Genomic DNA, 17906 nt, shown 5'->3' on the forward strand with positions numbered 1-17906 from the left:
TCAGTTACTCACAACAACACATCTGCACAAGTCACAGACTGTGATTTCCAGTACGTCACGCCTGTTAATCATAATTGTTGTGAACACTACAAGAGCAAAAATATAAAATGATAGGCCACATTCTTGGTGGAGTGCCCATGTTAAAACAACAGGGTAAATCTAGACAATTGAATATTGAGGCAGTGGACCTCAAAAATGTAACAGGAGGGGTTGACATGTGTTTTGAATTAATGACAGGACCACTCCCTTTCTTTCACGGGGCCACAGCAGCCCTCTGCTCTGGTACAGCAGGAGACTCACAACCAAAAGGACAGTTTCCAAAAGAAAAAGCATTTATTGAAGTTCGATGCAAGCCAGTCGCATTTCATTACAACACACAGGTTTACAAAAGTAGCATGTGTCCCTTTTCTGTAAAGCTTGAAGTGTAAATGGTTATTTATGTATGTAAACACTCTCAAAAGTCATTGCTCCACAATCACAATAATTCAAAAAGGAGAAACCAAGGAAGATACAACATCAAACTCTGATTGACCGGTAGTTTGATACCAGCAGGTTTCTTTTTACACGTTGAATATTCATCGACCTCTGTCATGTCTCTTACAGGAATTCTTCTCTCTACGTCTTTCTTTTCAAGAGTTCAATGAGAAGACACACTCTCATGTCAGTGAGCAAGGTATGAAGCTGGGGTGGTTAGCTTAGCCTAGCATAAAGACTGGAAGTAGAGGGAAACAGCTAGCCTTGCTTCCTTTTGAAGTTTGGGTTCTCTCCAAAAGCAACCTGACTGAGCCAGAGAGAAAATTAGCTGAGCCGGATCCAAATCCGACAGGCATTCTGTGTTTTGTGTTAAAAGCTGACACAAGCCCAAGGTTTTTCGTGATTACAGGCACGATCGACATTTAAAAAAGTAGCTAAAGTGACCGAAACTAACCAGAACCTGAATATTTAATATTTCTTGTCCAAACTGGGCCTGACTCTCTCGGGTTGGGTCTCCTCACTCTCTTCTGTAAGAGAGAATGACAATCTGTGGTTTTTAAAGGGACTTAGTTTGTCAAGTAATAGTTACAGCATGTAATTCCTATCCGTTTCCCCCTTCCTTCCAGTCTTTATGCCGAGCACCTCCTGGCTCCAGCTCCGCTCTGCGACTTAACTTCGTCAGACGCGGATCATAAAAGGACAGCTTTGCCCAGTAGATAAAAACAAAGTCCTCAGAGTACCTGCTCTGACAAACTGAAATAAAAGCAAACAGACCTTAATTTTTACACTTTAAGAACCAATAAAGTGCTATCCACCAGAGAAAGCATATGTAATGGTGTACATGATGTGTAAAAAAAAACACAAAGCTAGTCTATCTGTGCCCATATAGTAGTGCATGGGAATGTAAACCTTCGAGTAGAAAACACCACTTTAATCCTGTGGTTAACATCTGTCCTATTCATTAAGCCCCGTGAGGTTTTGCACATTCTTTAATTCCAGTACATTCAACTATAGGCAAGACTTCAAATACAATGACGGATTATTTGTATTCCTTTTACTCACATCATCTATGACGAGTATTTAATTCTGCCATAAGCTCATTCTGTACTTTGTTGTTTGCATATGGACAACCAGGCGGGGAAGGTCTGTTGTATTTGAACCTAATACAAGAAAAAGTCTTTCCGAACACAGTCCACTTCCAGACTTGAGTCCTCTCGTGTCCCTCTGCAGGAGTTCAGTCCACGGCTGCAGTTCTACCTTCTTCCTCTTGGTTCTTTTCTTGTGGCCGTGTTACTACATTTGGGACGGGCCTCTTGTAAAAGCCCCATCTCCAATTTGATGTGTTTGCATTTGTTCATAAAGTTTTCCATTGTCTTGCACATCCCATACAAATGGATTGTCACATCTCCAGTCACAATGGATGATATTCCTTAAGACTATGATTCTTAAGCTTCTTAGCACTGGACGAATCTCCTCTGGTCCATATCTCCATCCACCTCTCTACTGCCTCTTCGACCCAGCGTCAGGCGTCATGGTCTGCTTCTGCGTGTTGATTTGGTCATGTGGGTATGGCAAGCCTGGAGGTCCGGGGGTTCCTGGTGGTCCAGCTGGCCCTACTGGCCCTGGTTTTCCTCTTGGTCCTGCTGGCCCAATGATGCCTGGTAGTCCTGCCTGACCCTGGATCCCTAAGAACCCTGAGTGTCCCGGAGGACCGTCTTTACCTGAGGGACCAATGTCACCTTTCTGGCCCCTTTCACCACCTGGCCCTGTTGTACCAAGAGAACCTTTGGCTCCTTTGACCCCTACTGTCCCTCTACTGCCGTGGGGCCCTACCACACCTCGAATACCTACGGGACCAAGAGACCCCTTCTCTCCAGCGGATCCACGACTTCCTAAGACGCCTCTGTCACCTTTGCTTCCAGTCAGTCCCAAAGGCCCTTTTGGACCATTTTCACCACGGTTTCCTTTGGCCCCCGGGGGTCCAGGAGCCCCTGTGGATAAAAGACAGTGAGATGAAGTTTTTAAAAAGAACAGTGCACACGTAGGAGATCTTAACGTGACAATATTGTACCTTTTACTATAGTGAAGTTGGTAATGAGCTGTTTATGGTGAAAGTCCACAAGCTTCATCTCCTCCATCACCATGGACAGGTTCCTGACGTCCATGTCCAGTCGCCCACTCAAAAACATGTTCTGCTGCCTCAGGGTGTCGGCTAAGTGGAGGAGTAACAAGACTGTGTTGTTCAGATTCTGCAGAAGGTTTGTGAGGATGAAGAGTCAGAGGAAAAAACAAGGCGACAAAAAAAGAGATGGAGACATAAGTAATATTTAACAACAGTCTAGGTTGTGTGTCAAGAAGTGTACAGTCACGGCATGTGTTTTTTTAACTGGCAGTTACACAATGGGTCTAATCTTGAACTATATTTGGCTCACAGACAAGAGAAGTGCACTCATGGTGAGGAACACTAGCTGCTTTATAACTTGCATAAAGCAAAACTTCTGCATCTTGCGTTTACTCATATTGGTCGATCGAGGAAATTATAAAAAGATTCTGAGTTCTAGTGTGTTTACAACCTGTAGATCTTCTGTGTGTCTGCCCAGGCGGCTCTGGCAGGACGAGCTCTCGATGTTGATGTACTTGTACATGCTCTGGACGTGGGAGACGGTGGCGTTGATGCTGGAGGAGACCGTGTCGATATCCATCGAGATGGAGTTCAGACGACCGTCCAAGGCGGAGAAACGCTCACCTGTGCGGTTCTCATAGTACCTGAAGAAGACAGATCAGGCTGGTTATACAGAACAATGCTCTGGGTAATCCTCCAGGGAATTAATGTCACTCGTCGCAATGTATTATTGTGGAATCTATTAGGCACGTGTGTTACCTGGAATGGTAGTGAAGGTCATGCATGTTCTCCTCATGTTCATCCATGAAAGACGTCACATTTTCGAGCTGCATCTGCAGGTTCATCACCTGGAGAACACACAGATACACGTTGCAGCTCTGTGGTCTCGCTCTGAGCCCTTATCTACACTACGAGTGGTCGAGTGTGTGTATCGACGGGACCTCAATGGTGTGGATCCACACCCCGACCACCACTGCCCAAAAGCCTAAGATGGCTGCACCCGTATCCTGGATATTTTGGCTTCATTTTTGTACAACAGGAGGTAGAGGGGACTCGTCGTCCATCTTTATTTACAGTAACTTCAACTCACATTTTCTATAACCTGTGTCTAACAGTGCATGTAAAATGCCACTAAAACATCTGCTCTTCATTGCTGCCACATCAGCCAATTTGACTATTTAAGAAAAGTGTTTTTTCAATTGAATAAACACAGACCTGCTGAGTGAGGGCGTAGTACACCTCGGTGTTCATGGCGATCCTCTGGTGGTCTGCAGCGATGTTGTTCTGGAGGAAGCGCATGTTTTGCGTGGTGATGCTTGTGTTGGATTTGATGGCGGTCAGGACGCGGCTGTAGTTCTGCCAGTCGCTGGTCAGCTTCTGGAGGACCAGAGTCTCCTCGTCTGCTTTTCTCTGCAGGGCGTCGATCCACATTGTACTAAAGAGCAGAGGGGAGCACAGCAGAAGACCTGTGAGCTGCAGTGGATAAAACATTATTCTGTCTTGCTAGCAACGTGGCTCTATGGAAAGCGACGCCCGTCCGTCGGCCCCGCACTTCAGTCCAGTATTGCGAGATAGGCCCACAGTTTAAGTATATTATCTGTTTCTCCACGCAGCTTTTCATTCACCTGAGAGCCACTGTGGTGTTGACCTGATGCGCCGTGGCTTTGACGTCGTACTGATCCTCCATCAGAGTGTTCATCTTCTCCTCACTTTCCTCGATCACGTCCTTCCAGGCCTCCACCCGATCCAGGTACCTCTCCAGGGACTGGTTGAGGAACCTGATCATCGTCAGGTGGTTTTGCATATCACGTATCAGCCGGGTGTTGGTGGTCTTCAGAGTGGCCTGGGACTGGGACGCCTGGTCCAGGACCTGGATCAAGAAATAGTGATCAGAAGTGTATATATATAAATGTACAGCTAAATACAAGCTAATGTTAAGGTAATTATGAGGAAAGTTTATATGAACCATATGATAAATGTAAAGAATGTGATGATTTGATGATTTTCAGTGTTTTATCTTATTACAAATTGAAGATCTTTGGGTTTGGAATTGTTCAGAGAATATCTGATTCACCTGCTCTTGCCCCAGTATCATTTTCTGGATGTCCTCGAACTCTCTCTTCAGCCGGCTGATCTCCTCGCTGTACAGCGTCACATCCAGACAGCCTGAGCAGTTAGAGGTAGAGCTCAGGTCTGAGAGGAGGAGGAGGAGGAGGAGGAGGAGGAGGAGGAGGAGGAGATGAAGCAGAGACAGTGGAGATGGAGAAAAAGTTGTAATGACACTTTGAGCTCTTTATAATCTATATATTCTCTATAACACCTGCTCTCCTCTTGTGGTTAGAAGCTGCTAAAAAAATTATTACTGATGAGCTGTTGTAAAATATTAAATATTAACACAATCTAGATAATTTACCATCGATTCCTTGTTGAACTTTGGTGATTTTACTGTGGTAGACGGACTCTTCCTCCGACATCCTGTCCACCTTCCTGAAGACTGGAGAAAAGAGTTAAAGGTAAATGTTTAATAAATATAAAATAAATATTAATTTGGGAACATTTAATAAACACATTATTTCTTCATTAGAGAATAGAGACTGTTTCCCTCTGAGGAGTAAAACTATTACACTTTAAACATGTAAAACAATAACAGATAAACATCAGGGAACTAATAAAACAACAATAATGCTGCCGAGTGGATGCAGATATGAAAAACATCAGAGGTTCCTTGGTGTTAACAGGAAATAGGAAGTATTAAAAGGAGCAAAAACAGGAAATTATCTTTAAAACCTTGACAAATGGGACTGAAACACTGATATATGGTGGTTTAACCAGCGGCTCACATCCTGCTCCGCTGGTATATTTCCCAGGAGGGCGACAACAACTCAGTGAGTGTGAGTTTTTGGTGAATTTGAGACAGTGCGAGTTTGTATAATGTGTTTGCTCACATTCATTCTGTGACTCAGGGGGGTTAATGCAGGTCTCTTCCACAGCATGTTTGCACAAATAAATACTTCCACATGCTTTTAGGGACACGTACCACACGCTCGGCTGCATCAGCTGCAGTGACAATGATGCTGAACATGGCTCGTGGTGCATTCCGTGCAAAAGGGTGGTGAAGAATCAATAAAAACCTAAACGTAGAAACTATACATTTCCAGCAGTAAAGTAAGACTTGACAAATGTTTTTTCAATTCTGCAAAGAGTTGAAAAAAACAAGTTACTTCATTTCTGAATTAACACATTTCTGCAGAATCATTTATTTGTCATAAAACAGATGTTCAGCCGGGAAGGGAAAAAAATCAAAGGTTGGTGTTTTTCTCCTTCAGCACATTTTAGGAGCTGCAGCCAAGTGCAATATCTTTTCTGTTGACACTAAGTTTTTCGATGCTTTGGTGTCGTACAGCTGTAAGTTGACAAAAACCACGAGCTCAGAGTTGTTTCTGTGTATGAAGCGTTACAAAAGAGCAACAGTATGTGTGTGTGGGTGTTATGATGGTTCATGAATGCTGATGTGCGTTTATTTGACACTTAAATAGACAGTATAAACATGTTGACACGTTATGATTATGTTTCCTCCAGAGTTTTAATCTTCTCGTGTCTCTGAAACTATGATTTTATGTATGAAATGATTCATGAAGCAAATAGAATGAACAATATCAACTAGAACTTTTAATAAAATGTAGGATTAAGTGTCGGAGATAAACCACTGTTTTGAAAATGATGTGTGTCTCAATTCAAGCTGCATCGAATAATAAAAAACATCTCACAATGTTAAAACAAGACAATCCAGGATCTACCCTCTTCACCTGATCTGCACCAAAATGTAAGGACGTCTTCTCCGACCAGTTTCGATGATCATCATTCGTTCAGTAGTTTGTGTGCAATGCTTCTAACTCACAGACAAACACTGAAGAATTGAACATTACCTCCTATACAAAACAATATACAGGTAATATACAAAACAATGAATGTGCCAAACCATGCACCATATACATGTATGGGATACCCACACACAGTTCACAGCTTGAACAAAACCAGACTTTATTAACTCTCTGTACCTGAATGCAACCTTGTTTGTGTGTGTGTGTGTGTGTGTGTGTCTGTTTGTGTGTGTGTGTGTGTGTGTGTGTGTGTGTTTTGTGTGTTGTGTGTGTGTGTGTGTGTGTGTGTGTGTGTGTGTGTGTGTGTGTGTGTGTGTGTGTGTGTGTGTTTGCGTGTGTGTGTGTATGTATGTGTGTGTGTGTGTTGTGTGTGTGTGTGTGTGTGTGTGTGTGTGTGTGTGTGTGTGTGTGTGTGTGTGTTTGTGTGTGTGTGTGTGTGTGTGTGTGTGTGTGTGTGTGTGTGTGTGTGTGTTGTGTGTGTGTTGTGTGGTTTCTGCACCACTGCACCACGCCCCTCACTCTCTCCTCTGAGACCCTGAACAGTAGTAAAAGTGGAGGATTTATGGCTTTGAAACCCAATAAAGAGTCACGTTAATGGGGAAAGCATCTGTTGACGTGGAGCAGCTGTCAGGTAGAACATGGCACTCAGGACCCAGCGCCACTTTCATTTCTTCTGTAAATGGACCTTAGTTTTATTGAGACACATTGATACACAGCAGAGTCCGACCAGCTCCCACGACAAACTTATTTCTCACTTTACTTTGGTAAAGCTTTATTTTACACCTCCTATATTCTCTGTACAACTTCCTGGAAACTTTCCTCATAATCTAACTGTGATTAGCTCATGTTTCACTGTTAGTTATTTGTATATTTCAGAGAAAATCCTGCGCAATTTACCATTAAATAGGAAAGAAAATAGAGAAAATGTTAGTTATTAAGTACCGACTTGTTCTGTAATAAAAATATCATCGATATTAATGTCTCTTTTTTCACTGAGTGAATATTCTCAGTAGCTATAGAACCTAACACTTTCTCCATTCCCCATTTGCACCAAATTGCATTGGCTTTTCTTGGAAATATCTTTCACAGCTAATTACCTGCTAAGTTTAAAGAGGAAATTGTGAGGAAACGTTCCAGGAAATTAGCTGAATATACAGATCTTGAACTCTGTTGCCCTCTGACTGCATCCAGCTGCAGGAGATGGTGAAAAAGTAAAAATCCAACTGAGCTCACCGAGTGATGCCAGCACGGCCACTGTGATGATGAGGAACACGACGAATCCATAGAGGACCTTGACGGCCAGCTGGAGCGAGCTGCTCTGCTGGCACCTCACACAGCCTCCTCTGCTACGACCTGGAAACACATCCATATCAACATGAATGTGTGAGTGAGTGGTTGATTAAAAACTATAATGCTATAATATGTTCGTTGTTGTTGTTGTTGTGTACGTGTGTATTTGTGACCTTCACCTCTAAAGGAAGGCATCTCCTCTTCCTCTCCTGTGAGGTCCTCCTCTGGAAAAACAAGACAAGGAAAAGATCGTAAACTTGAAAATCTCTAATCATGATATTAAGATAAAGTGTTTAGTTTGTCAGTTTAAGATAATCTACAATCACCATCTGCCACAATATGGACTTAAGATATATTAGAATAACCTTTGAACCTTGAATAAAACCACATTTATGAAATCATTTGCGTTAACATTACAGAACTATATCCATCACGTTCGGGTTTAATTACCAGACTCAAGCTGATATGTTTGGTTTCAGACACTTTGGTTTATTGAAACTTTCCTCGTCATTAAAATGTTTTTCCATCAGTCAAAAGCAGGTAATTATGTGGGATTACAACCGCTAACTCATATATATATATATGTTATAAGCAATAAAAACAATCAAGCTGATTCTTATGAGGGAAAAATGAAACCCGAGCACGTTCATGGTTAAAAACTTTCCTCTCATACAACTTGTGTGCACAGAGACAACTGAGGGAAGGAAGGTTGTGTAGATTCAATAGTGTAAGTTTAATAATATTTGTAACGCGACAGACAATCACGTGGGACGACAGAGCGGCTCCATCATTACCTTTGAAAAGCTGGTTCTCATATCCTCCATAGTTATCTGCAAAGAAAAAAGAAGAAGAAGAAGAAGAAGAAGAAAGAAAAATGAAACCATTTCTGCTGGAGCCACGAACACATTTTATTACCCCGGTCATAAATCACAGAAACCAGCTGCCTCACATCCCTCCACCCTTCCACCCTGGACTCTCTGCGCTGTACAGTATATTCAGGGTGAAGCTGCCGTCGTGTTATTGTTCTGCACACATGGTTTCTCCTGAGCTGTTTGCTCGCTCAGGAGAAACCAGTCCCGTGGTGGTTCACAGCACGAGGGCGGTTGTTGGTTTTGTGTGACTCTGGTGGGAAGATTGTGTTAGTGTCACGTGTGCACATGTGGCCGAGGAGGTTGTCATCACACACACAACTCGGGCAAAAAAATATATAAAAAAAAGGCAGAAGTAAGCACGAGAGTAGAAAATATAACCAGAGGGCTTTTTTTTTATGACTGTATGACTTTATACAACACGTCATTAACTGTAAACCAACCAAACCAGTGCCCGGCCCCCACCCCCCCCTGAGGGCCTGCGGGTACCGAGCTGGACGTTAGGAAGCAGAAACACTTGGGGGGGGGAACAGCAGGGGAAGGGGCTCCTGAAGGGAAGCACTCAGGGAAAAGGGGGTTTGGCAGGTTGCTGACGAGCTGAGGAGAAGCAGTCGGACAGGTTCTCGTGCTGACGCTGCCAAAAGGAGCTGGACTCACAGTTCACACCGGCCTGATGTAATGTATGTCGGCGTATTGAAGACTTCATCTTTACACCTGAACACTTTCTGGCGTGTCGACATGTGGAGGATGTGCTGACCGACTCCAGACAGATTCCTGAGGTGCCTCTTTAAAGGTGTTACCTTGTCGTATAGAACTCAACATGTAGTGTGGTACTTGGGCCACTAGGGGTCTTTCAATTAAAACAATGACATAAGACCTAGTTGGATGAGATTGCGAAGCAGCGTGGGATTATGGGAGTTGTCTTCACCACCATTTCTTGGGTCCCTCAGTTCCCCTGTGTGTTTGCGCTTTACTTGTAGAGCTTTAGCGACAGTCAAGTCAACAATATGCAGTTTATAGCATAGGTCTAGTCATTTTTTGGCACTTTAACATGTCTTTAACTCAGGCCGAGCCCTGATGTCATACTTGCATTTGGATCCTACAGCATGGTCTGATCCAATCCTATAAACGTCTAAGAAGAAGAACAACAGTTGTTTCTGCAATTACCCAGAAACCACACATGTTCTAGTTACAGAGCCGTCATAGTAATTATAACAGGACCAAAGGACAAACTCACACAAATTCAGATGTTCTGGTCTCTGGTCTGGTGTTTACGTCTCTCGAGTGGATCATAGAATCTTTAAGGGGGTTCTCACAAAATTGTTGCTGCTCTTGACTAACGTCATCAGCCATTCTTGGGGGTTCCTCTCAGCTTGGGGCCCATAGTAATTGCTCGCTGGTGACTGCTGGTATCTACTGTAGACTTTCTGATTTCAAGAATCCTTTTTGCAGTCTTCTCAGAGACTTGATGAGTGTTTTGTGCTCACAACACAGGTTTTTCATTAGTTTAACCAAACAATTGGTGGAGACTTTCAGTCAAATGTTTCAATGTTGAGTTTTTATGCAAGTACTGTAGGTGTTAATATACTTGTTTATAGTTCTTTTTCAGTATAAGAATACATTTTATTCTATTTATTTTTCTGTTTCTTATCTTAAGCCAAAAGCTTTTACTAAATTCCTGAAACCAAAATGTCTGCTCTCTGTGGTTAACCACATAATCAGCTCATCACAAAGGGAAGTCTGGCTGTCGAGAGAGAACCAGAGAAACGTGGCTTGAAACTAAATTTTAACCAGTTGAGGTTCAAGTGAAGCAAATGAAAACATTGACCAGGGATTACGCTCCCGGCGCAATGTGAGCAAAGTGAAGTTTGAACAAAGTTCTCTTGGAGTAAAAAAAATGGCACAATGAAGTGTTTCTATGAGTCGCTGGTGGAACAGCTGAGGTCAGGTCTGAGTGGACCAGTGTCTGAATGTTGAGGATGACATAATGATGGAGGGAGGAGAGAAGAAGGAGACAGAAGAGGTGGAGCTAACATCTACAAAGAAAAGATAGAAGACACCAACGAGGAAAGAAAAACAAAGACAGAGTGAGTGTCATGATTGTTTTGTAGAAGAAATTTCAGAAAAATCCAAAACCAAAACCAGAGGCGTCCCACCAGGGTAGGAAAATCAGGCAAATGTCTGGGGCTGCCGAGCTGAGAAGGACCCCTGAGAACCAATTTTGAGAAAACTCGATTAAATTCTACGATGTACAGTAGACAGCAATGGCCCCATGGTCCAAAACCCCTAACGAGGCCCCGTAGGACTAGCTGCCTGCCAAAAGTTTCGTAATTTTGATTTGGTTGGAGACTAGAATGTATATGGGGCCCCCAAAGTCCCTTGAAACACTCTGTAACTGTTTGTTAACATCAACTTTGTAAGGTGAAAATATGTAAACATCGTGTTCACACCTTGTTCTGCTGCCCCCAAGTGGCCAAAAACATACATTTTCACATCTTTAAATGTTTTTTTCCAAAAGTAAATAAGAAAAACATAAACTCGAGACATCAGTATGAAGGCACTGGTAGTTGTGTGTGTTTGAGAGTTTTCATCTTTTCAGGCTTCCCCACCCTGATTCTGTGGGAAAACTGAATTCCTGTCATTTTTAAGCTTCTGTGGCACGAAAACGGTCAAATTCAAATGTTTGAATGTCAGCACAAAATATCTCAAGTCAATATCTGCCCTCAAATATCCATCCAACCCCCTCGCTTATGTTTCTCCCCTTTCACCTCCCTCCCTCCGGCTTTTCTGCTCTTTTCTCTCCAAGTATTTTTTTTTCTTCAGTTCTCTGTGGAAAAAACCCTCATGTCTGTCTCGTTAGTGAGGAAGTTGACCAGTCCAACACACACACACACATACACACACAGACACACACACACACACACAGACACACACAGCTGAACAGAGCCGATCTGACAGCAGCACTTCACGGCTCCACCAGGTCACGCCTGTACACTCAGGGCACGGGCAAAAAGAAACTACCAAACTTGTATTTGGTTCGTACAGAATTTTGTGCGCAGACTTTTTGTTTTTCAAATGTCAAATTCTTCCCGAGCGTCGTTAAACGCTGAATGTGTCGGTCATTTGGCGCAGCAAAGGATTTTCTCCCAAATGAAACAAACATGGAGCCTCTTCACAAACTGCTGCTGACATGTTTAACAGATAACACACTTTCCTTTGTAACTGGCTGTGATGAGATCACGCAAACCCACCCCCGCAACTGCTTTGGATTTCTGTGTTCTTGTTTCTTCAAAAGAAAAAACTGCATTAAGGGTGAAAACCACCTCAAAAGGTCAGAAGTAACCGGTGCCAGGAGTTAAACTCAAACCCAACCTGCAGGACTGGACCCCAGCAAAGCTTCAGAAACACGTTACTGCCAAATGAAATTACTTTCACTTTACCAGACTTTATTTTAACCACTTCACAGGATATGTTACCCCTCCATGGCTTCTGCAAAAACCACCACAGCCCAACAGTCCCCTCGAATTCAATCAAGCTGCACCAAATACACCAAACTCTTTGATTGAAGTCACCTGGATATGCCGGATCTTTTTCCCCACCAAAATCTATGAATTAATCCGAGGGAAATGGTGAAAATGTCAAAACAAAGTTAAATCTGGCAATGATAAAGAAATTAATATCTGATATGCACCAAAATTTAATGGGTTCTCTCCTGAAACATGTCCCATCCTTCCAACAAGTATCGTGGAAATCTGTCCTGGAGTGTTTGCGTAATCCCGTTCACAGACAAACAGGCGAGGGTGAAAACATAACACATTTTAAATGTCTCCAGCCAAAATGGTTGGAAAACACTGGCTTTAGCAACTATTCTCTCTTATTTCTAGATCCTTTCATGTGAGCTAGAGGTTTATACATCATGATCATTGGCAAATATCTCGTGTTGAGGTTGGTCAGACACGCGGTGAAGATTAGGGAAAGCTTGTGGTTCTTCTTTAATCCAGAGTCAAATAATTGGAGACCTGTGATGGGAAACAAAACTCTGGTCATGAGCTCCATGCCCACCCACCGGCCTCACCTCCTCACCTCCAACTTTCCACCTCGCTACTCACTATTTGGCCGGAAATCCAACCACTGGAACGATGGGCAACAGGATGACTGGGGGAAATTAAACTAAAAAGTCAAAGTACACGTCAAATAAACTTTTCCTAAAGGTGGTTTCTTTTCTTTTTGTCATTTTCGGTAAGTTCTTATCACGCTGTGTCTGTTCAAGTACTAAGAACGAGGTGAAATGTCATGATTGATCTTTATGTGCAGTCTCTGTGTCCAACGCTGATGTCAGGTGACCAGCTCATTGGAGGTCAGTGAGCCAATCAAGTTCTTCCACCACCAGAAAACAGGACGAGACAAAAACTGAAGGACATTGCTGATGCGCACTCTGAGTGTCCCGTTACCACCTGAGAACCGTGAGACGAGCAAAGCGGTTAAATGTTATTGCATGAGGCCCAGTGGCTCTGCTGAAGGTGGTTCCAGTGAACGTCAGTGTCTTGGCCCAGTGTGTATGCTGTACTGTGTGTTGCTGGTTCAGAAGGATTTGCAGTGGTTAGCCAGCAGCACACCTATGAAAATATCACTCAGCAGCAAGTTAAACCAGCACACACAGGACACGAGACAGACACAGGACACGAGACAGACACAGAGCCTTTCCAAACAATGTTGATTGTGTCTAACCAGTTGTATCAATTACAGGATTAAACACTGGATTACAGGAAACTACTTTAAGATAAACTAAGAAGTAAAAAATTCAAATATCAGGATGTTGCTCTTCAACCACATGGAGTCAATCAGCCATCAGACCTTTGGTGTTTGGGAATCCAGGCCTTTACTTGACTCAGCTAACCATCAGCGCCACTTTACATCTGTGGTTGCTCTTTGGTGGTTTGCATCAGGGAGTTTTCGGACTTTCCAAACCCCTTCCCCAGCCTCGCCCTCCCCACCCTCTCCCTCTGGACATTGCTTCTGGCCGGGGGCTGGAGCTAGATGCTTTCCTAACCTGTCCTAGATGCCCTCAGCCTCACCGTGTCCCTCCGTGATGTGACGGCCCTTCCTAAAGATGGATAAAATAAAAAGAAACATCCTCCTCAAGCCTCTCCATCAAATCCCAGCCTTAAACAAAACCAGGAATTGAAGGGCCCTGCTCCAGATGAGAGTGAGGGTCACAACTCGTAAAAAACTAATGAATCCCTTTCCAAAACCTCTGACCTCATCCAAGTCATTTAGGTGCCCTCGGACTGGAATGTGCGGTCTCCTCACACAACTATAAACACCTGGTATGTGTTGCTGCGGACTGCGAAGCTGCAGTTAGAGACGAGCCATTACAAGGGAATGTTCTTTTATTGTGGTTTAGCTGTGAAAGGGGAGATCTTTAGAGTCACGGTCCCATGAACGCATCATGTTTTCTCTGGATTAAACTGCTTTGGACAGCAAAAGGCTGGGACACAGAGACGAGCCTGGTTGGGTTTACAGGCCTGTGAGGCCAAAGGGTGTGGACGATATTCTCCAACGCTTTATTTGAAGGTTTCTTGGTATTTTTGCTTGGACTCAAAGGGGTCACATAATCATCGTCTAGGATGATATTTCCATAGAGATGAATAGTAAGACACGTTTTCCAAATTTTACTCTTACATATGCACGATCAGGTTTTCTCTGCACAATCTGAATCACATGAACACAACCAACGAACACATATTTACCTCGTATTTATCTATAAATAAACTTGGCTCCTTGTACCGTTACGTTTTGAAGTTATGCTACAACTTGTGATGCTACGTGATGCTAATGGTTGGTCGCACAGTGGATTTCCATCAACCGACATACACATTGATAAAGTCTGCTGAGACATTTCACTGAGGGAGGAGTAATCGTGCAACTTAATTGACTAGAATAGCTTCTAATTTAAAGTATAGCAGCAGTTTCTAAGAACTTAGCCCTTTTTCGAAAAAGTCAGTTTGACGCAATCTTGGGTTTGTGGACAGGGGGCGCTGTCCTGTTGGAGCTTAACGAGCTGTTACCACAAATTAGACGCACAATTATCTGACACTTTTGTGGTTTATCGTGTCTCTTAACTGAGGGAACCAAAACACCACAAAGTCATAAAGTCAATATAGAATAATTTAACTCAAATATAACAATATAAAAGCTTAATATCTACATCAAATGGAAGAAAACGATGAAAATGCAGGAGTAAGAATGATATTATCACTATTTTAAATAAGTGTCCAGTTGCTGCACATTCAACATTTTCGGCGTCCGTGTAAAAACAGGAAGAAGTCGAGCAGAAACGCTTCGATAATGAATCTGAGGGAGAAAAAATAAACCAAAAGGTGCCGAGTGGACACGGAGAGAACAAGTTCTTCTTTCTGTCCAAACTGAAAATGTCAGTTCCCGAAGCTGGCACAGCAGAAATCTCTCTGTTCCTCCCCTGCGTCTCACTCTTTCCTCGTCCTCTGCCAACCATACACCTGTCTCCTCTCCTCCCTCTTTTCCTCCCCCCTTCTCCTCCTCCTCTGCCGCCCTCCTCCTCCTCCTCCTCTCTCCCCCCCCCCAGCCCACCCCGGCCCCGTTAGGAATGTATGAGGCAGCATGTTTTGTTCTGGTCGGGCTGGGCTGGATTCATTCTCTGCAAGACTGGAAACCACATCAACAGACCTCCTGTGCTGCCGGGTACTGTATATGTTCTGGGAGTTAATTTGCTGTGTCGCCTCGTGATTCATGGCAGAGTCCTCCCCGAGGCTCAAACAGAAACAGAGACACTGATGTTTACGCTTACTTGAAGGGGAGTTTGATTTGTTTTTGTCTTTACTCATAAAATGAAATAGAATTCAAGTAATTCAACAGACAAACTGCAATTAAACACGTAGGACCCACGTAAAAAAGGAAACAAATACTTAATACTGATTAGTATCGTTTTTTCTTCTGCACAGTTAATTTTGATTTATTTTTATATAAACTTCAAGGCTAGATTTGTAATACAAGTGTGTTTACAATATGAAAACAAGAAGCAAAACCGACTCATTAAACTCGATCCCTGGGACCATTTTTCTGCACGTTAACACAATTCATGACCCACAACAACACTGCAGAGTCGACACTAAGCAAAAATATCATATAAATACCAAACACATTGATTCTTTCTCTCGTTTTGATTGCTATTTTAATCTCCATTTTTCCTTTCGGTTAACCTCTTTGAAACCTTAAGAAAAATGCTATATAAAGTAAAACATATTCAACCTGGAGACACCACTAGGTGGCACAAGTGAGCACTTCTCGTGCCATCAGCTCTATCGTTAGTCTGACGAACTTTTTATTGCTTCCAGCCGACTTTGTTTTTAAATGTGTTTTAAATGTGCACTTGATCACTGCATATGCATGATCGTGCAAGAAAGAGGCTAAAGCAAACAGGTCCCTGGCAAAAAGTCAGTTTCCTCCGCTCACACCGAGCAAAGAAGCAGAAACGTACGACTAATTAGAACTAGTATAAAAGTTTATGTTGGAGAGAAGCAGCTGTTAGGATGATGACTGGCTGACGTAATGTTTCAGGTGATGTTGGCTGGAGTCTGAACTACAGAGTGTGATTGGGCAATTGCTCTTTAGGAGAAGAGTTTAGTCAGCGGTCAATTGAAACTGCAGCACCACATAAACTGAACCGAAATCCAAAGCAAGACACAAAACAAGACTCACAAGTGATCTGTGATTATATATATATATATATATATATATATATATATATATATATATTATATTTCTATTCATTATATGCTAATAGATACAGGGCTAAATCAATCACATGGAAATTACTGTCATGAACATGTCAACACATCCCAACATCTTGCAGCTCTGAACCCACATGTGGGTGCGTTTCATTCCTCCGTGTTATCCTCTCTGACTGTTTCCTTCCATCTCTGTCAGCCTCTCGCTCCTCTCACTGAAACATGGACGAGCCGCTGCCCTCTTCAAAGCCACTGGAGGATTTTTCCTTTCATGCCATCTTGTGCAAACTCTCAAATTCAAAAGGTTGTGTTTTCACTCTCCCTCCGTTTTCTTTTTAAAGAGGATATTAAGTCAATCCGACTGGCAGCTATAACATTTGAATGTTTTCACGAAACGGGGATGTGGTGAGTGTGCACACACGGAGAGTTAACGCTGACTGATCAAAGTCGCTCAGCCAACAACAACAAGCCCACTTTCTCAGGATCCTCGCTGCCAGGATCCAGAGCAGATGAGAAACACATGTGGTCCCTGGTGCCCTGTGCAGGTGCCACCGTGACGGACTCTGCTCCAAACTGTTGCATTAGGTTCATGCACGACAAAGGAAGACGTTGGTAGCTGGTCAGAATACAAACAAATGCTTTACCTTTCATGATTCCTGCCTCAAGAATCCTCTATAAGCAGCTCGTCCAGTTTGCTGAAGCTCAAGCGTGATGATGATGCAGGTGATGCTTCAGTCTTCACCTGACTTTCTTCCCCCACCCCAACAAAGCAAGAGTCCAGACACAACGAAGGGAATCAGCAAATTACCCCTGCGGTGTCAGCAGAATCATTTGTGCAACATTTTCCACTTGTCACCAAAAGTCCAAAAGTTCCAAAAAATGACTTCCACAGAGAGGAACACTTAAACTAAGGATTCGGTCACATGCACAGAAGGATGCACAGATTTCTAACAAGTGCATCAGAGCTGAAGGTCACTGGCAAAAAAAGTTCCTCTAAGTTTCGAACATGTGTGTTTGCCTGCAGCTCTCTGGCATCATCCCTCTCCCATCCAGAGCCTGAGAAAAACTAAACTTCCTCCGACTGAAACCATGTGCAACTTTAGAGAAGGAGGGAGGAAGAGAAGGAGGAAGAGTGGCAGGGAAAGGGGGGCAAGAGAGAGCGAGAGAGAGAGAGATGGGAGCCGAACAAAGAAACTGGAAAATGAGGGAGGGACTGGAAAGGGGACAGGATGAAAAAAACAAGAGAGAAAGGAGAGCGAGAAGAGAAGGAGGGAGGGAAGGTCGCTGTGTTCTGTTGAGAGTCAGTCTTGCCTTGTGGCCGAGGCTAATTGCTAACAAATGTCTGAACATTGTGGAGCGAGCACCTTGAAAATCTGTGGCCTTGCTCTGCGAGACGGGAAAATGGCGATAATCCCTCTGTGGCACCGGTTTGCCCTCGCTCACCTCGACTGGCAGGTGTAACACACACACAGACACACACACACACACACACAGAGGCAGCGTC

At 43.3% G+C, this 17906-nt stretch overlaps 1 protein-coding gene across 1 annotated transcript; it reads right to left on the reverse strand.

Annotated features, from left to right (window-relative positions):
• Positions 1-314: 314 nt before the first annotated feature.
• Positions 315-17516, reverse strand: scara3 (scavenger receptor class A, member 3). Its single transcript, XM_035144017.2, has 12 exons — positions 17047-17516; positions 8562-8597; positions 7947-7991; positions 7711-7830; positions 5010-5090; positions 4671-4789; positions 4222-4466; positions 3812-4031; positions 3356-3444; positions 3048-3240; positions 2546-2723; positions 315-2465 (listed from the first exon to the last, which is right to left on the reverse strand). The coding sequence occupies exons 1-12, from the start codon at positions 17051-17053 to the stop codon at positions 1975-1977; spliced, it is 1824 nt and encodes a 607-aa protein (XP_034999908.2). The 5' UTR covers positions 17054-17516; the 3' UTR covers positions 315-1974.
• Between the last annotated feature and the right edge of the window lie 390 nt (positions 17517-17906).

This window comes from Hippoglossus stenolepis, chromosome 20 (genome assembly GCF_022539355.2).
Source record: "Hippoglossus stenolepis isolate QCI-W04-F060 chromosome 20, HSTE1.2, whole genome shotgun sequence".
NCBI lineage: Eukaryota > Metazoa > Chordata > Actinopteri > Pleuronectiformes > Pleuronectidae > Hippoglossus > Hippoglossus stenolepis.

Excerpts from the sequence above, each read along its gene's own strand:
- scara3 (XM_035144017.2), bottom strand. Across the intron at positions 7,992-8,561 it reads TGAGAACCAGCTTTTCAAAG|AGGAGGACCTCACAGGAGAG; the intron begins GTAATGATGGAG and ends TTGTTTTTCCAG. Across the intron at positions 2,724-3,047 it reads GACACACAGAAGATCTACAG|AATCTGAACAACACAGTCTT; the intron begins GTTGTAAACACA and ends AACCTTCTGCAG.